This window comes from Triticum dicoccoides, chromosome 2B (genome assembly GCF_002162155.2).
Source record: "Triticum dicoccoides isolate Atlit2015 ecotype Zavitan chromosome 2B, WEW_v2.0, whole genome shotgun sequence".
Classification (NCBI taxonomy): domain Eukaryota; kingdom Viridiplantae; phylum Streptophyta; class Magnoliopsida; order Poales; family Poaceae; genus Triticum; species Triticum dicoccoides.
Genome location: NC_041383.1, coordinates 46,080,970 through 46,101,385, shown reverse-complemented (window position 1 = coordinate 46,101,385; position 20,416 = coordinate 46,080,970). Strand labels below are relative to the sequence as shown.

General features: G+C 46.3%; 1 protein-coding gene and 1 pseudogene across 1 annotated transcript; one reads left to right on the top strand and one right to left on the bottom strand.

Moving 5' to 3' along the window:
* Window positions 1-193: 193 nt before the first annotated feature.
* On the bottom strand, window positions 194-5,865 carry LOC119362027 (THO complex subunit 4D-like). The gene is made up of 7 exons (XM_037627197.1): window positions 5,712-5,865; window positions 3,998-4,210; window positions 3,068-3,202; window positions 2,909-2,977; window positions 1,913-2,103; window positions 1,241-1,288; window positions 194-792 (listed from the first exon to the last, which is right to left on the bottom strand). The coding sequence occupies exons 2-7, from the start codon at window positions 4,151-4,153 to the stop codon at window positions 552-554; spliced, it is 840 nt and encodes a 279-aa protein (XP_037483094.1). The 5' UTR covers window positions 4,154-4,210; window positions 5,712-5,865; the 3' UTR covers window positions 194-551.
* Window positions 5,697-20,416, top strand: part of LOC119360389 — a 22,678-nt pseudogene continuing 7,958 nt past the window's right edge.

Below are 20,416 nucleotides of genomic sequence, written 5' to 3'. Positions count from 1 at the left end.
AAATGTAGCTGCCGGCGTTGCCTAATGTTTTATTTCACTTTAACAGCTCAACCACAACCTTTACTCATTTGTACTTTCCCTCCATAATAAAATGTAAGACATTTTTTAAGCCATATGCAAAACCTAAAAAAACCTTGCATTTTGGTACAGAGGTGCTTACCGACATGGCAGAACAGCTTAAGACTGATCGGAATAAGAACCGGCGTCAGGCTGACTAATTTGCAGCCACAGCGAAATAGAGAACAACTGCGCCGCAAAGGAACGTCAAAGACGACATCTAGACCACAAACTAGCCAAATTTGCAAAAGCCGGCAATCGGTTGCAAGGCGCAGAATACAATCTCTAGCTCGTTTGTTTCTTCTACTTTACACACAATCTCTAGGGGCAACAACATCTAAGAGCTTGCAAATTAAGAAGAGGCTGAGTTGGTTTTGGAAACCGGAGCAGACGGATGCATGGTGATCATCTGCTCCCAGTCCGATACATCCCATCGATCATGAGATAAATCTTGCATCCCTGGACAGATAGCACAGCCACCAACCTCGCCGCAATCAGTCGGTCTTCATTGCCTCCGCATGATAGGATTCCAGGTCTTTGTCCAGGTCATCTGCGCTTTTCTCTGGCCCCTTCCTGCCCCGACCACGGCCCTGGCCCCGGAACTGACCGCGGCCCCTGCCTCGGCCCTGGAACTGGGCCTGTGATGGAGCATAGCCCCTGCCTCCGCCTCGTCCAGCTTGGAAACCACCACGTCCAGCTTGGAAAGCACCACGATTCAATCTGGTGGTGGGATTACTGGAACGGCAGATTGAGAGTGAGCAAAGAAATAAAGATAAAACCAAACACAACAATTCCTGTCTGTTTTGAGGGCATCAATTCAAAGAAACAACATGACTAAAATAGATATATACATCTGAAATAGCAATTTGAACTGTCGCACGGACAACATGGCTGCTTCATGCTAGAAATTTAGTAGCATGCATGTGTTACAACTTATCGCTCACATCTGAACCTTTTGTGTCATGTTTTTCCTTGAAAGAAAGAAAATGCTCACTAATCACAGTTGATCACGCAAGTTGAGAGCAGAATGTGTCATAAGAAATTTATTTATAGATCCTAGTATTGCTGCTAATAATCAGTTAACAATACAAACAACGACACAAGGATAAACTACATGAGCCAAATAATTGCTAGTAACAGACTGAATTGCCACATTAAAAGTCAAAATCATTAGAAGCTTTACCTCAAAGGCCTAGTGCTGGAACCACCACCACGCCGACCCGTTTCAGGCCTGAAATGTAACACTTGTTTAGATACAGCAAAATAGTATGGATACATGATCACATACACACACGAAAAATACTGTTAACTAAATAAAAATGCAAATACACAGTTAGCTTCCGTTTGGAATGCAGGAGTTCTACAGGAAACAGTTCCAAGTCAGACAGGATTCAATAAAAAATCTCATATTCCAAACAGGCTCTTACAACTTGGATCTACTTACTGGCAAGTGATTTGCACTTGCGGTAATCGAACTTCAGTAAATTTGACAACTAACATGACTAAAATGCAGAAGTTGCTGATCAGACAAATAGAAGATGGCAGATTAGCATGAAGTTGGTTGACAAACAAAAAAAAGAGAGGGGGGTTTCCATTGTGGGCAAGCAATTAGTGTTGAAAACATTGGACAAAGAAACAATGCATTGGCATAGGCTGAGGCCGAGCGGTGATCCAGCTGATGTTTTAGGTTACGTATTAGAAGAGAAAACCAGCAAAAGTTCAGGCAACACAAGAATATCACTGAACTCGTCAAATATCCAACACGTCCATTGAACACACTTCTGGTGGCAGATGTAGAACATTGAAAAAAAAAAACATGAATGGTGAAGTAGGCAAATTTGAAATTTTCACTCACGTCATAACAACCGTTCTTGTAGCTCTACCATTGGATGCCCCGACAACATTTATACGAGGTGTCATAGACAAACCCAGGTCACTTCCAATAACCTCAATCTTCATAGATTTTCCATCAAGCAGAACATTATTATAACGTTTCAATGCAGCAATTGCATCACTCCTCCTTGTAAACACCACTTCTGCTGTGCCCTTTAAAAAATAAAAATAAAATAGTGAGAACAAAAAGTTCTAGATAAATAATAAATACAAATGAGTATTCAAGTAAACTTAATCTAAAAGTATAAACTTATTGGCTTCACTGGCTAAAAAGATAATATATAGGCATGCATTCAACCATTTTTTGCACCCAAGGTAAAAATATGAGAAGAAACTAGCTAAATACTAATACCTATATTTCCTCTTCTACCGGTAAGCTAGATGCTTCACAAACCACTGGTACTTAAGTCACCCTCGCTAAGAGACGCACACCAATACAATCGATGTCCAGTAACAACAGCTAACAAAGTAGGCTTTTAACTAAAAAATTAAGAATAAGGATATGCAAACAAGAACTAATCCCAGCGGGGCATTTACCTCGCCAACACTTAAATCCAGCTCTACCCAAATTAATTTGGTTCACCCCAACATTACCCACTTGTTTGACTTGCCCTTACCCTATCCAAATGATACCAAATGCAAGATAATAGATTTTCTAACAAGTTGTCATCGCTAACATATAATTAAGTTGTGAATATACATATTCATCTAGAGAAAACAGAAACTGCTGAAGGGACAATGCGAAAAGGTTTCAATATCCTCTGAAAGCAAATCAACATATACATATCATTTTTACTCTCCATATAGTGTTAAAAATGATGAACTTTTCATGCAAGGTGAAGTAAAAAAATAAGTCACTTTGAGTTTTCATATAGAACATATGATGCATAAAAATTTCTTAAAAGGTATGCTAAATATGCTCAATACTTAAAGCTGAAATGCCAAAAGAGTTACGAACATTTTGGCGACCATAACCATCAAAGTGAACAGCAAAGCGTTTCAAATGACCAACTTCTGAAAACAGCTCCTGAAATGCACATTAAAAATATGTTAGTGTAATAGTTAATATATAGCAATCTAGAATGGAAAATTCAGGCTGTCTACTTGTTCCACCAACCTTTATATCCTCATTGGAAACACGATAGTCCAAGTTTGAAATGTACAATTTTGTACCAGTTTCAATTCCACTAGCCGCCATACTATCACTAAATAGATCTGGTCTCCAGGTCATGTCTTTGGTTCTGCTAAAAGACTGAAAATGCCAAATGACCAGCATGTGAGGAAACATGTCTGTCATAGAAGAATGCCACCTCAAACTTTTAAGATGATCATGATAGCTATTAGGAACCACTTAGAATATGTAGCAACAAGCTACTGAAGAACAGCCAAGCTAAGAAATACTGCATAAAGCTAATGATCGAGGGGAAGAGAGTTCCAACAATATCACATATATCGAAAGCCAAATATATAAATGGCTTAAGCTCTTCCTCAGGAGACAGTCCAGAAGCACACCACTGGAGTACAGTCCAGAACTGTCTGAGGAGCAGCACATTGCAGTTCCAAAAACCGTTAGTGTCTCATGTATCATACACATCGAATCATGGAACTCCGTAAAGTTTCAAACATAGCAACAAGATCAGCGGAGACTCTTGCTTCAGTGCCACATTAACCAGACACATAAAATTGCAAGGACTGCATGAATTTTCTTTTTCATGTATTTCCCCCTCCATGTGTTTGATGAACAGATGGTATCCTTCAAAGTTTCCATTAGATGTATTCATCACAGTTACTTCTGTCACCCATAAATGAAAGCTTGGCAGTGCTCTACTTAATAAAATATTCATCAAAATACCAAAGTTACTTCTGCCCCTCCACATGATCAATGAGATGCTCTAGCCAACAAAGGCCCCGTTAGTGGTAAACAACACTGTTACTATGCTCCTCCATACAAAAATCCCAGGGATGCTCTCCATTCTCCTCATTCAGTTTTCTACTTTATTCAGGAATCTGACCATGAACAAAAATGAAGTGACAGGTTTGGCCTTGCCTTAGCAATAATGCGTGCAGATGGTCGAGCGTTAATCCCAAGTGGTCCTCGAGGAGGAAGCCCTGATCTCCCACGCATGGCATATCCACCTCGCCCTCCTCCTCCTTGAAAACGCTCACTACCCCTATCTCCACCTCTTCTTGCATAAAATGACATCCTGAGTTGTTTCGGTCTACAGCAGATAAGACAAGTCTTGAACAATACAATGACAATCTGCAAAACAGATAATAGCTTCAAGAGTTAGAAATGAACATTGCTCTATAATCCAAACCCATAAGAAACTAAACAAGCATGTAAGTTGTAACAGAAGATGAATTTATAATGCTGCCAACTGTAAGGGGAAAAATGCAGATAACATGTCTGCTCCATTACAATGCATCCATATGTATACACAAATAACAAAAGTAACACTTAACAAGCAGCAAGTGCAAATAAAAAAAAGGACAGCAAGCAGAAAATGCAAATAAGAGAAGGCAAACAAGTAGCAAATGCAGTTACAAAAACAAGAATAAAGAAAGCGTTGGGCGTTAATTTTGCATTTTGCCACCACCTAGTGCTTATCTCGCCTAAGTGCACGCCTACACGATTAAGCGCTAGGCATTTTGTTGTCCCCTAGCACCTAGGCACACTTGAGCGCACGCCTAGGAGCATTTTTTAATACTGATAAAAAAAGAACTGCCTGCATCAAAAGGATTATACTAATCGTGATAAATGCGTAGAAAGATCCAATCCAAAGAAATCTCCAGGGTTTGGTGCCAATCATAAACAAATGATAGTCAACCTGGCACTATCAAGACAACACACAGATGAATTACTCACACATCTTAGTATCTTTACTAATACTATTCCAATGTACTACTCCCTCTGTAAACAAATGTAAGACGTCTTACATTTGTTTACAGAGAGAGTATACTATTTACAACTTACTACAACATTAAATCTGGTAGGATTTCTAAAGCCCTTGCAGATTACTGTAGGCAGGGTTGGATCACACTGTGAATAAGCACTGCTTGGAAAGAACTTGTGAGACAGATAATTCCCCATTCAGGACACACCATTTGGGAATCACCATTTATCAGTGTCCACCAACAACGAATTCAACCCACCAACAGTGTGTCTGAACTGACATGAACCAGGAGGTTGTGCACAAATGTCTTACTGTAGATCCTAACCCTGACTCTAGGTTCCAGTGTCAGCGTCAGTGTGCGTGGGCATGGTTATAGGCCTGGATTTGTAACCAATCTGAATTATCAATGAAGAAATAAGTTAGTATATGTATCCTCCTCTCTTTCCTCTTCCTCCCCAAATCTTCTCTTCTGACCCCTGCTGTTTTTCGCCAGATCCATTACATCTAACCCAATCAAATCATAGGCTAGGCCATGACATACATCTATCCCCTCCTATCTGCATCGATAATTTAACCCACGGGCATAAGCGGATGCTGCGGCTCAGTGGCAAGCTACTGCACAGCCCAGCAAGGTCCGAATTGTAACCTAAATCCCCCCACTCCCCCACCCAGCAAAGCTCGAACTGTCAATCCCAGCGGACGCTGCCCGACCAAAGCGGATCGAAGAAGAAAACAACAAGAGCACCGGGTGCGCCGAGCTAGGGGGGCTGGGGTTCCGCTGGAATCAAAACCCTAGCTAGACCCTCGTCCAGTGGCGGAGGGCGGAGAAAAATAGAGGTGGGGCGGACGGGTATGGCCTGGACGCACCTGTGCTGCCGCTGCCTTCCCGCCGGTGCTTCTGCCGCAGCTGTGCCGGCGCCGCCGCCGCCGTCAACCGTCGCCGCTGCTGCCTGGCGGCGCTGGCTGCCTCTTGGGGAGTCGGGAGGAATTGGTCTCTCTGTTCCGCTCGTCAGCTCCAGGCTCAAGCGCGTGAGGACTACTTTGGTCCAGTCCAGCCACGGTCAGCTCACGGCCCAAATAACATTGGCCTACCAGGCCCTTCCTGCCACGGTGCAACCCATTTACCGGGGATGGTTTCTTCGAAGAGTCTACAAAAAACTACTCCCTCCGTTACTAAATACGGAGCATAAGTCTTTTTAGAGATTTTAATAAAAACGACATATTTAAAAGAAACTTATATTTAGGAGCGGAGCGACTAATTATTAAGGGTACCTCATCTTAAAAAGACTAACTAAAGGTACCTCTTGCAAAGGCCACTCACACTTTTCGTAGCGTTATTTCAGAACACAGTACAATCAAAGTCACTCACATACACGAGCATATATTCACCCTTATAAACGCACGCACCTCATCTCTGGCGTTGACAAATGGTACATTGTATGCGACACTTATTACCTTCTCTTAAACAGCGTGTTTGAATCACAAATTAGTGTTAGCATTGTGTTCTTGCATTGAGATCTTTGAAATTAAATCTCATATTAATAATTTTGGACCATTTTTCCCCAAAAAAGGGAGTCGGTAAAAAATCAAAACCAAAAAAACACAAAAATAGGGGGAAAACAAAATTAAATAGAAACTAAAACAAAAAGAAGGTCCAGTGGCGGAGGGCGAAAAAAAATCTTGTTTATGCTTCTGCCCGCTACGAGAAACACGAGAGGGTACCCGTTGATTAGTTACCCTGGTTTCTTTCTCGGTAGTTTTTGATGTACTGGACTAGATTCTTTTCCTCCTTCAAGAGGTATTCATAGAGGAAATTAGAGAAGTTCTTAACTTTTATTGCAATGCCTCAGTCAAAGTGTAAATTTGGAGAAATCTTCTGTATTCTTTACAAGGGTTGTCCCAGTGACTTGAAGGCTGAAGTGAAGCGAGTTTTAGAGGTTCAACCAGAGGCACTTTTAGAAAAAAAAAATACCTCAATATGCCTACGGACGTGGAAAGGTCGAAGAATGGGGTATTCCAGCATGTTAAGAATCGATTGTGGAAAAGAATACAAGGGTGGATTGAACAATTACTTTTTTGTGCCTGGAAAGGGGTTTCTTACAAAATTAGTACCACAAGCTTTGCCTACATAAGCTATGGGGTGCTTTAAACTTCCTAGGGGGCTTATGTGAACACATTAACTCCGAGTTGAGAGAGCTTTGGTTGGGAGCCAAGAAAGGTAAAAAGAAAACAACTTGGATTTCAGTAAGGACATGTGTCAACCAAAGTATTTGGGTGGAATGGGGTTTAGGAAAATTGAGTTGTGTAACTTGCCATTATTGGAAAACAAGGGTAGATAATTCTTTAGGAGATCAAATTCTCTAAGTGGTCAGATCCTTAAGGTTGCATATTTTTCCAATACGAATTTCTTCAATCTAGAATTGGCGCCGCTACCGTCATAGATTTGGAGATCAATCCTAGAGGGAAGGTCTTGAAACAAGGACTAATGAGGAGAATTGGAAGGGAGAAACCACTCTCATCTAGAATGAAAATTGACTACCAAGGGATAACATGATGAGGCCTTTCGCACTAGTAAAAGAGGATTACCCAACTAGGGTATGTGAAATACCTGACCAAGCATCTAGAGCATGGAACATGGAGATGTTGCAGGATCATTTGCTCCTTGTTGATGTGGAACTAGAACGCCAAATCACACTGCAATTGACCAACATGGAGGACTGCTGGGCATGGACAGTGGAGAAATTTGGGACCTTTTCGGTCTAGGTTGCATACCGTATGTTGGTTCATACGTGTAATGAAAGAGAAGATTGGGTTGATGGCAGCCCTTGAAGCTCTAGTACGAAGGAGGAGATAGCTTTGACAAAACTTCAAAAACATAAGATCTTAGCACTACTAGCAAAAGGCCTACTAATGGCGCATCGGTTTTGCCTACTAATGGCGGTGCGCCATTAGTAGCACGCCACTAGAAATTTTTTACTAATGGCGCACCACTGGTGCGCCATTAGTATCTGGTATACTAATGGCGCATCAAGCAGTGCGCCATTAGTATGTAACACCATGCGTCATTGGTATGCCTCCCGGGGGGCCATATGTAACCATGTGCTTTGTCATACTAATGGCACACTCTGCCTTAATGCGCCATTAGTATCCTTTGGCATACTAATGGCGCACTCTGCCTTGATGCGCCATTAGTATGAATATTTTGTGTGTTTTTTTTGCTTTTCTGATTTTTGCACAGGTTACAAAATATATTATTGGACAGAATATAGATAGCAGCACACAGCAACAGTAGATTCATCGAATACAATAGAAGATTAGTCTCGGAATACAATTCATCATATTAGTCTCCGAATTCAAAAGACTGAACAAAGATAAAACATTACAAGTCTCAAGACCGCGAGTATCGAGTTTGTCTTCACATTACAAGTCGATATCGATCATCTAAACTACCATCACATAAAAGAGAGCTGCGGTCATCACGATGAGCATCATCGCGATCAAACTGGTCTTCATCCGGTTCCTCCAACGCTCCCTCCTCTCTCCCGCTAGATAGCGGGTGTATCTAGATTTGGCCTCCGCCCTAGTGGTGTACCCTTTGTAACTGTTACCGCTGAAACGGTGAACCTGTCTCCGACACTCCTCCCAGTCGTCGTAGACTCCGGGAACCTTACCCTTGTACACGACATACGACGACATCTCTATGCACAAGCCAAACAACAGACAACAGACAATACATAAGCAATATGTAAGTATGCAACAAAAGGATCGGAAGAGAAAAGCAAGACATTAATAGCACGATTCATGATCCTACTAATAAATAGCATCGATTACATCTAAGTTGAATGACTGTCCAAACCAAAGAGACATACGAATTCATTAAAGTTTAATTACAACATGAGCCAATCAATGTTTCAGAACTACACATCACTACTTTCGACTCGACTCATCGGACAGGAGCGTGGATGAAGCCGTCGTCTGTCGTGATGGTCATGAAATTGCGGTCGTTGTCACCTTGCATTTGTAGCGTTCCATTGTTGGACGGTTGATATCTGAGGTAGAACTGCCCCGAGGTATGAAGGACATCTTGATGGATGATGTCCGCAAACTCCGACTGAATGCGAAAGAATTCTTGTCTGAGGTCCGCGTCTTGGGTTGCCGACAACCTCGCAGCCCAATCTTTGAGACTATCTGGTAGCAGAAGTTGATGATGGTCCCTTACGATCGCCCGCATGTGATGGAGGGCGTAGTAGGCATCCTTCTGACCGCCAGGCGGCTGCTTGACGCAGCAGAAATTCGTATTGTGTGAGAAGGTGTGCTTGTCATACTTACGAACTGCCCTGGTGAAGGTGCTTCCAGATTTGGCGTAGCCGGGGAGAACATCATCAAGAACTTTCTTGACATTTGTGTAGTCTATCTTGGAGTTACGGTTCGGGTCGAAATACGTGGTCATGGAATATTTCGGGCTTAAGAGGATGAGTGTGCAATGTGTGTCACTGCATAGAACACGGAATGTTAGAAAAAAAGAACGATCGAAATCTAAGAAATCATATGTTACGGGGCGGTTAAGGGATGACTTACTCGGGAAAGTAAGCCACAAGGAAGTTATCCTTATCTGGGTTTGCCAGAATGACGCCTTCGAGGTGTGAACTCGCAACTTGGCGGTCCCCAACGCTGCTCAAGTGCTTGGCAAGCATGTAGAAGGGGTCGACTATCACGATGTCCGGGGTCTTGTCTCTAATGATCCGCATCTCCATACTCAGCAAAAACAGCCGAACGAAGGTGTAGTGCAGCGGATGAAGGTTAAACATAGCAAAGATGTCATCAAACCGCAGGACAATCGTACCCCCGATGTCGCCATCCACAAAGCCCTTGCCCTCTGGCACCTTGGCCACGAAAACCGGGTATGCCACATCATTCTCTCTGAGACGCCGCTTCTCCAAAGAAAGAACACTGTCGTGCAGACTCCGCATAGCACCGGTTGCAGCATTCAGCATATTTGGCGGTAGCATCGCCCTACCCGCCACATGCACCCTCCTCGAGATATCCTTAGGTGAAGGTGGCCCGTCCTGAGCACGGATCGAACTCGGTGCCGGCTGGCTCGCACCGGCGTCCTTGTTAGTCTTTCACTTCCATCCCTTCTTCTTGATCTCCTGTAATGGGACCGAGTTCTGCTCACAGACCGCCTTCTTGAGCGTGTTGGGGCTGATAATATTTCGCACCTCAGCTATCTGAGGCTCGGTGAAGGCGGGAGCTGGAGGCGTGTCCTGAGAACTGAACGCCAGACGACGCCTGTTGCAATTGGATTTCTCCGCCGTACCAGCTAGATCGCGGTCGTCTTGGTTGGGTTCTTGAGAAAGAGGCCCGCAGAACTCGTCAGCGTACCCATGTTCGGCAAAGTACTTATCAACTTTGGTAAATGTATCGTCGTCATTGTCGTCGCCGTCCGGATCCTGTGCCATAGGGCTGTCCGGATCCTGTGCCATAGGGATGTCCGGCAGGTCCGGTAGCGTTGCGGCGTTCTTGCCATGGCTTGGCGCCGGCACGACTGGCGGTCTTGTCTGTGGGGTGGTGTCCCCCACCCCCAAACGAATCTGGCTCTTCGGCCAAAGCAGGGGCCAGTTTACGCAGGCGCTGAGGGTCATCTCATCTTCTTCATCGGCCCCAGCAGGTCGAATCGGAGGTAACAGCTCGTCGCAGCCTGGCAGCACCCGAACCACTTCAACCCTATACACTATGGGTGCCATCGGATTACCGTGGAACATGCGGTTGCCCGGTTGAACGATTCTGCCCTTGGCGACATCGACCAACTCGGCGTCCACGAAGTGCAGAAGAGTGCAAGGAACGTCGGCGGCGCCCTGCGAAAACATGTACAGGGCGTCAGGGATGCCCAGTCAAAGGCAAGGAGATGAAGTCATCGGCCGAGAGGCCTAGTTACCGTGATGCCGTCGAGCTCGGCTGATGTCGAGGCACCACCAACGGCGGGCGTGCAACTGACGGAGGGGGCGCTTGCTGGCGAGGTGCCGGCCGGCGTACACCCGGGTGCATTAAGCTCCAATGCCCGTGCCGGCGCCGGAGACACGAATACCGCCTCCGCCGGAGACACCAATGGCGCCGCCTGCGCGTTGTGCGAGTTGCTGGCCGTGAAGCTGGGAACCGGGGGAGGCCCCTGTTGGCCGCCCGCAATCTACGTCGTCAGCCCATGAATCAACGTAGGCACCATGGCGTTGAGCTTCGTTCCCAGTTGTTGTTCCACTTGCTCTTGGACAAGCTCCGGAATCCGCGCCACTTGTGGGTTGAGTTCTTCAACCTCGCGCGTCTGGCTTTCCGAGCTGGTCTTTTTCTCCTTCCGCACACCAGCGGTATAGTATGACCCCCATTTTGTGGACAAGCCTTTGCCGGCCACACGACCAGCTGACGTCGGCTTAGTGAGCTTATCCTTGTTTTTCATTACGTTCAACGCCCTATTTAAAGGGGTGTCGAAAGGGGAGCTCTGAGACGACCCCGCGTTACTGCTTTCAGTGTCCTACGAAAGGAACGTGAACCATTTAGAAATATTGGGGATTAATTAGAGTGCAACCATATGGAGCTAATTACGCGGGGGTGTATTCCTTACCAGAACAAGCTCAAGCGCCCTGGTCTTCGGATCCGTGGTAAGCTCCTTTGTTATCGGGTCCTCCTTGTACCGGGCCCTGACATAGTTCCTGGTCTGCTTGTTACCGCTGTATTTCTCGAAGCGGGGCGGTAGGCCTTGCTCGGCATGCTCCGCGTCCTCCTTGTCCCATATAGGCTCCGCCACTCTGTAACCGCCGGGACCGAGTTTGTGTTCCCCTAAGTTCAACTCCCGCATTTCTTTCCCCCACTGACTTGATTCGGAGGTTGCACTGCTCTCGCACTTGATCTTGAACTCCTTGTACTCATCTTCGCTCATCAAAGGATATTTCGCCTTGATCTTCTCATAACTATCACCTTTATCAATCATTCTCTTCACCACGCTTCTCCAAGTAGACAGGGCTGTGCTCATCTTCGTGAGGGCGGCACTGTTCACTTTATTCCCTGAGAGGCGTGTGTTTTCAAATTCGGTGGGGAACTTGTATCGTTCGTGCAGCTTCATGAAGAGGAGGTTGCACAAATTCCCTCGGTCCTTATGCCTAAGGTTCTCGGTGTTGATCAAGACGGTGCTCCGGAGAATGCACCCGAGCTGAACCGAGTACCCCTTGACTATATGTTTGGGCTCCGTTGGATTCCCGTCGGAGTCCACTTGAGTGAATTCCTCCTTGAGGGTGCAGAGCGCATTCGGGCGCCGGTCCTTCCTTTGCTTCTTCGCTTGGCTGCCATCTGTGTGTGCGCCGCCATCATCAGTGGTGGCATCCTCGGCGGCACCATCAGTGGTGTCATCCGCGGCGTCCTCATAGCGGTGAGGTTGTTCCTCCATCTCCTGGGACGGCTCCCAGAAATGCTTGCCGCCTGAACCACCGGCCTCATCGTTGTGGGCCATGTTTCGCTCTAAATAGGAAAAAAGTTTGGTCAAAAAGTTGGTTATTGTCAAGGAACAAGATCATGGTCTCATCATTTAGGGTTTGTCAACACCGAGGCACCCTAAAAGCCTAAGCTTTCATCATTTAGGGTTTGTCGACACCGAGGCACCCTAAAAGCCTAAGCATACATCATTTAGGTTCTCATCGACACCGAGGCATCCGGGGCAGCCAAGTTAAGTTTTCATCATTTAGGGTTTATCGATGCCGAGGCACCCTAGGTTGGGCCTAATCACTTGGCACTAATCACTTGGCTCTATTGCCACCTATATTGGGTTTATCATCTAGGGTTTATCGATGCTAATGAGAATTCTAAGTTGGGCCTAATCACTTGGCTCTATTGCCACCTATGGTTTAATGCAGCAAGAATAAAGGGGCAGTTGATCCTACTTAATTAAGTACTAAGATACCCCGGCCCATGCATTAGTCGCAAGTACCCCATATGTCCTATTTTTAGCAAAGTCATGCTAAAATTCACGGAAAATTTCAGCATGACCTTTGCTGAAAATAGGACATATGAAGTACCCGAATTTGCCGGAACGGAAGTTATAAACATTCCGGCAAACTCAAGGGCCTCTCGGGGTACCTGCAAATTCATCACGACACGATGGTCGGAGACAAAACCCAGCAAACTAGCACCACAATGTGCCTCTACTTTCATATGGATGAAAAGGCCACAGACCATATGGTCCTCTGCTTTCATATGGACAAAAATCAGCTCAACTTATGTGAGCTTCTATTCCAGATCTAATAGCAGCAAGTTGTTCACTTGTAGCTGAACTTATGTGAGCTGCCTTCAAGAAAAGAAATCTGCAGTGGCACATCTGCTCTCTGAATACATTGGCAAGAAACAAAACAACACCTAGTACCATCCATCTGCTATGGCCGTATCATGCAGTTTAACTAAGCACTAACAGGTAATTATATAACTGAAAACTTGGCGCGTACGTGTCACTTAGCTTGGGCAAGCAACATACCTCGTCCTCTTGGTTAGTCCAAACAAGCTATATGCTGAGCCTCAACTCACCACCTGCACATTTTACAGCACCCATGAAATGAAAAACTAAACATAATTGTCAACCAACAAAACCAAAACACAAACAGGACTTCAAATCTTCACGATCAGGAAGAAAAACAGGGTTTTCAACTACTATATTCAGTTTCATGGCATCAGTTGAACAGTTCAAAAAGAACAAGCTTCATTTAAATATCTTGCTGCTAACAAACATAACTAATGTCAGTACTCAAAAAATAGAGTGACCACACAGGGAACAAACAAACTATTCACTTTTTATTTCTTCGGAATTGGACCAGACAGAGAACAACTCCTTGGAAGCAAACTGAAACCATGCTGAAACTATACTGAAACCATGCTGAAACTTTACTGAAACTACTCCTTGCAATCAAACTGAAACTACTCCTTGGAAGGAAATTGTCTTGGAAGGAGTATTGTGTGCACAAATCTACTCCAACTAGTTGCTTTCACTTAGAAATTGTTAGCACAAACAGCATGAGTCATTCTTCAGACCGTTACAAATAGAAACAATGGCAACCAAGGTTAAAAACCAACAATCCTATATATTATTCTAAAACTTGATATATTGAAATCACTTAGCACTCTCTTTACGTGTCCATTCAACACTTAAAATTGAGTAAAATATACCAGCTAGGATCGGTATGACCTTTGTTTTTCATTTTCTGTATGATCAATTAAATCTTCTGCAAGCTTATATGAAAAGGTTCAGCAACTTGAAATGTAACTCTTGCTTGGTGTTCCAAATCATTTCATTTATATTTTAAATAAAAGTAGGAATTATTTCATAATAGAATTTACCCGATGGGGGCGACGGGTGCATGCGACAGAGGGGGGAACGGGTGGGGGTGGAGGAGGCTCACCACTATTGCAAACCAAACAAGTAAGCAGAGCACATGTATATACTTGTATCACTGTCTTGGAGCCAACAAACGCCTCAATTTTTCTCCAACCGTGATCGAACCTGTTACGCAGAAACACAAACAGAGAGATACATGTAACTAACGAGGACAGACAGACAAGGTAACAAGAACTCCACAGCTCAATTAAGCCTATGCTTCTTCTTTCACTCTCCTGCATAAAGTTATTGTTACTACCTGGGAGGGATTATATGCTTGTTTACCACTACTAATACCATTTTTTTAATATAATCTTCATTCTCCTGCTTTTTCTTTTCTTACAAGTGTTGATGCCAAAACATTGCAACCCTGTAGTTCAAGATCAGAGTCAAAATTGACCTACACGATTGTTTACCACTACTAAGACATGGATCTAATAGCTATCTCCCCCCTTGTTCCTCATGCCTTAGTTGAATTCAGAGAAGAGAGAGCTCAGGTCCTAGAACAGGGATCTCTCTGGAAGATATGTGTTAACCAATTTCGGCCAGTATAACCAACACAAAGCTCCTGCTCTCTCAAATTGCAGATAAAACAACTTAATCTACAATTTGCTAACATGTTTAAACCAAAACATTTGCTCATGAAAAATATTCAACCTACAATTTGTAAACATTTGCCCTTAGAGGCATTATCACAAACACCTGTCAAGCACAATCCTCTAAAATCACGCAGCAAGCAAGAAATAACTATCATTATATTCCCACAGTATCGAATCTACATCAAGTACTCATCCACTAAAAAAATCAGGAAAAAAAATTGAACAGAGGATGCAAGAGGAAGGAGGGAGGGGGATGAGGGAAGAGGGAGGAAGGACGAAGGAGTGGTGGCTACCTGCCTACGGACTGGTCGCCGACGTAGCTCCGGGCGGCAGCGTTGCTGGGCAGGAGCGCCTGCTCCAGGGAGGGGGGCGCCGTTGGTGGGAGCGGCTGCTTGATGGGGGGAGGCGCTGCTGGGGTCCTGTACCGGAGGCGGGGCAGCGGAGGGTTCAGCCGGCTGGGCGCGCCGCGGCGGCGGGCCGGCAGCGGTGGCGGTGGCTAGGAACCCTAGCTGTCGTTCTCGGGAGGGAGGTTGACGCAGGCGGGGCCGCGAGGGGAGGAGGACAGCGAGGGCGCGGGCGCGGGCGGAGGGGGACGGTGAGGGAGGTGGCGCTCGGCTCGAGGAGGGGGCGTTGGAAGCGAGCACGGCCGGGGACGGCGAGCACGGGGGAAGTGGTGGTCGGTGGTGGTCAGGCGCGGGTGAGATGAGGCAGGGGAGGGATTGGGGATTTTAGTGTGGGGGGAGGCTTAGCAATGGCGCACCACCCAGGGGTGCGCCATAAGTACATCCATAGCAATGGCGCACCACCGAGGGGTGCGCCATAAGTAATTTAATCTAGCCCGACTTGTCAGGTTATATACCACCTAACCCTATCTACAATAGAACTTGCCCACTAGCCCGAGTGGTCAGTACGCAGCACACACACCAGGAGGTCCTGGGTTCGATTCCCAGGCTCCCTAATATTTTTTTTATGCATTTTAAATCCTGTTTGATATTTTTTTGTGTTTAAATATGTTCAAACTTGTTTAAATCATAACAGCAATATTTTTTTTATAAAAATAGTAATAATTTTTTAAAAAATATGTTCAAATTTGTTACTTGAAAATATCATCGGCGACGGCGGTGGAGCGGGGGAGGGTGCGGGAGGTGCCCGTTGGGGCGGTGGAGCGGGGGAGGGTGCAGGGGGCCGGGTGCTCGTCGGTGGCGGGGGAGCGGGAGAGGGTTGCGGTGGGTCGTCGGCGGCGGTGGAGCTAGCGGGGGAGGGTGCGGGTGGGATCGAGATCGAGATGGAGGGGGAATCGAGATCGAGATGGAGGGGGATCGAGATCAAGCGTCCTCATGAATTCAAAAAGTGCCCATGAAATTTAAAAATATTCATGATATCAAAAAGTTCCCCATGAAATACAATCGAGAAATGAAGACTACGATTTAAATACAATCGATCTTAGCTAGCTATCTGTTCACAATCTTCTTGCCCTTCTTTTTCGCAAATGGAGTTCTTCTGTGGAACGGACGTCCTTTAGGTAGGGTGGTCCTGCTTCTTCTTGTGGTGTGTGCTGCTACTTCATCGTCGTCGTCATGTTCGATCTTCGGATCGCCGTACTTGTCGAAGTCTTGCTCATTGGCTACTCCATCCATTCCGATGATCTTCCTTTTGCCTCTCCTCACGACAACACGACTGGGCTTTGACGGGTCGGTAATGAAGAAGCATTGGTCCACTTGGGAAGCCAGTACCCATGGCTCATTTTTCGCGGTGACATTTGCGCCCGCGGTCTTGGATTTGGCTTCGGGTATAACCATGGTGGTGAAATACCGGTTTCTTTTAGGACGCTCTTGGCCCATCTGACATGGAACATCGGGACCTTCTCTCCAGCGTAGCTCAGCTCCTAGATCTCCTCGATCCTTCCGTAGTATCTGTCCTTGTCATTGCCGGTGTAGGATTCCATCGTTACCCCGGAGTTCTGATAACCATCGCTCTTCATGTCCTTGTTCTCGGTGTAGAATGTGTAGCCGTTGATAACGTACGCCTCATAGGTCATCAGGTTGTGCTCGGCGCCTTGTGACAAGGCGAATATGAGTTGTTCTTCCGCGGAAGAATCCTCATGTAAAGGGTACGACAGAAGCTTCTGCTTGAACCAACGCGTGAAACATGAGTTGTGCTCTTTGATTATATCTCCGTCCGTCCTCTGTTGGCCTCGGTCATTGTACGTCTTCTCAATAAAGGTTTTGTGCTCTACCACCCAAGGATCGACCACGTCTATGTATTGTAGCGTGACTAGGTTTGCTCTTTCAAAGTCGGCGAGTCGACCCTCGAAGTCGACATGCATTTCGCGGCGACCCTCATGGTGACCCCATCCAGCGAGCCTGCCGAGGTGCCTGTTGACGGGCAGACCAACGGGGTTCTCGATGCCTAGATAATTCGTGCAGTAGGAGATGCACTCTTCGGTCAGAAAGCCCCTGGCTATACTTCCCTCTGGACGTGACATGTTTCGAACGTATCCTTTGATGACACCATTCATCCTTTCGAACGGCATCATGCTGTGCAGGAACATCGGCCCGAGTTGGATGATATCCTCCATGATATGGACCAGCAGATGCACCATAACGTCGAAGAATGCGGGCGGGAAGTACATCTCAAGCTCGCATAGTATCACCACGATCTCTTCCTGTAGCCTTCTGAGTTGCCTCACGCCAATGGACTTCCGAGAGATGACGTCGAAAAAGTTGCATAGGACAAATAGCGTTTCACGGTCGTGCGCGTCCATGATCCCATGGATTGCAACTGGAAGTATCTGCGTCATCAACACGTGACAGTCGTGAGACTTCATCCCGCTGAACTTCTGCTTCGCTGGGTCTAGGTATCTGCTTATCTTCCCCGCGTAACCGTAAGGAAGTTTTACTCCTAGGAGGCAGGTGAAAAACTGCTCGATCTCCTCCTGACTTAGAGTGAAGCACGCGGAAGGGTAGTCATTTCCGGTCTTCTTGGCCTTTTTGCCTTTGCGACGACTTTCTGTGTCCTGCTTCGCCTCATCATCATCATCATTAGCGTGAAGCTCCTGCCTGATGCCCATTGATTTCAAGTCTGCCCTTGCTTTCGGCCCATCTTTGGTCCTCTCTGGCATGTTGAGCAGGGTACCAAGCAGACTCTTGCACACGTTCTTCGTGATATGCATGATATCAAGGCTGTGAGGCACACGGTGGATCTTCCAGTACGGCAAGTCCCAGAAAACAGACCTCGTTTTCCATACCTTCAGCAGCGGCTCTGGCGCCTTTCGCTTCTTTCCCGGCTCTCGCGCCTTTTGCTTCTTTCCCGGCAGTGGGCAGTCTTTCCAATTTTTCAACAGCTCGTCTATTTCCTCGCCGCTCCTCGTACACGGGCGTTTTCGGGGTTCGGTTTCACCATCGAACAGATCCTTGCGTTTCCTCCACGGGTCATCGTCGCGAAGCCACCGTCGATGTCCCATGAACACGGTTTTCAAAGACCCGGGATCTCTATCTAGCTGGTGATACGTTGTGTCATCCATGCACCTTACGCATCCAGAAAATCCGTGGACTACCTGCCCCGCGAGATATCCGTAACCGAGATAGTCGTGCACCGTCGTGAGCAGTGCGGCTCTCATAGGGGAATATTCTTTCTCTGCGGCGTCCCACGTATTGGCTGGCGTTTTCCATAGCGTGTCTAGATCCTCCTTCAACGGCCCCAGATACAGATTGATATCGTTCCCTGGTTGTTTCGGCCCTTCAATTAGCATACTCATGTGAATGTACTTCCTCTTCATGCACAACTAGGGGGGAAGGTTGTACATCCACACAAACACAGGCCAGGTGCTATGTGTGCTTCTCTGGCTGCCAAACGGATTGACTCCATTGGTGCTCGCGCCCAGCACGATGTTCCTTGGATCCTTCCCAAATTCTGGGTATTCGAAGTTCAACGCTTGCCACTGGCTCGCATCCTTAGGGTGACTCAGCATCTTGTCTTTTTTATTTATCTCCGGATCATTTCCGTCATCTTCCCGCTTCTTCTCCTCCCTATCCGCGTGCCAACGCAGGAGCTTTGCTACCTTAGGGTCCGCGAAATACCGCTGTAGACGAGGAGTGATTGGAAAGTACCACACCGATTTTCGAGGAGCTTTCTTCCTGTTCTTGTATCGAGTGACGCCGCACACCGGACATATGGTAGACTCCGCATGCTCGTCCCGATAAATGATGCAATTGTTCATGCACACATGGTATTTCACGTGCGGTAAATCCAGAGGACACACGATTTTCTTCGCCTCCTCGAAACTGGTCGGGCACTTGTTCCCCTTGGGAAGACGTTCGTGCCAGAATGACATGTTCTCGTCGAAGCATGCGTCGGTCATTTTGTGTTTTACCTTCATCTCCAGAGCCATGAGCGTTACTTTCAGGCGGGTATCCTCGGACCTGCATCCTTCATACAATGGAGTAACCGCGTCTATCTCCAGTTGATCCAGCTTGGCTTTCTCTCGGGCAGCAGCTCTTGCGTTATCCGTCTGCTTGAGAAGCAGCTCTTGAATATGAGGGTCCTGCACCCAGCCTCCATCATCGTCTGCTCCGGCATCTTCATCTTCATGATCATGCCCTTCGTCTTGATCTTCCTCATCATCATGTACGACATCTTCTACATGATGACTGTGTACAGCATCACCGCCATGATCATGTCCTGGAGATTCTTCGTCTTCTCGCCCGCCCTCGCCGTGGTGGTACTTGTCTTGTTGCCCTTCCTCATTTCTTGCCCGCCCCCCATGGACGACTTCATAGTCATCTTCATCACCTTGCCACCGATAGCCATCCATGAAACCACGCAAGAGCAGGTGGTCCCGCACCTGCCCGGAATCCGGGTCCGCAATAAGGCTCTTCAGCTTGCATCTTCGACACGGACATCTTATCTCCGTCTCGTTCTTTTGAAGCATCTCGGCCTTCGCGTAGCTCAAAAACCTATTCACGATGCCTTCGGTCATCGTGCGGACCATGGTGGCCTGCGGGGTAGAGCAAAACGATATTTTAGAACCAAGAAAAAATTTGGCATGACCTTCCCAAAAAATAGGACCAAAAAGAATGCATAGTGCCAAAATTCTCGCCGAAACGGAAATGAATCAACATTCCGGCAAAATATTGGCAACTATCGCATTTCAAATACCGGTACCTGCAAACACAAACATATATGCAACACCACAAACACATGCAACACCACAAACATACATAGATCTAGCTAGGCCACAAAAAGTGCATGTGCACGTTGTTGGAGCGAGCTAGGGAGAAAAAAAGTAGATCTACATCATGAAGATAGCTTTCCCCTTACTTACCTATCAAAAAAAGGTAATTTCACCACTTAATTTTGATGAATCTATGGTGAAAATGAGGTGAGGAGGAGGAGGCAGCCGAAAGCTTGGAGAAGGAGGTGGAGAGAATGAAGTGGGGAAAGTGAATGGGTAGATATGTGGCTGTCCAAAATATCTTGTTGGGGTTCCAGGTTACTAATGGCGCACCACCAACAAATGCGCCATTAGTAACCCTGGTTACTAATGGCGCACCTGCAGGTGGTGCGCTATT

Excerpts from the sequence above, each read along its gene's own strand:
- LOC119362027 (XM_037627197.1), bottom strand. The coding sequence starts at position 4,153 with ATGTCATTTTATGCAAGAAGAGGTGGAGATAGGGGTAGTGAGCGTTTT. Across the intron at positions 2,104-2,908 it reads ATGGTTATGGTCGCCAAAAT|GGCACAGCAGAAGTGGTGTT; the intron begins GTTCGTAACTCT and ends TATTTTTTAAAG. Across the intron at positions 793-1,240 it reads TCCAGCACTAGGCCTTTGAG|TAATCCCACCACCAGATTGA; the intron begins GTAAAGCTTCTA and ends CTGCCGTTCCAG.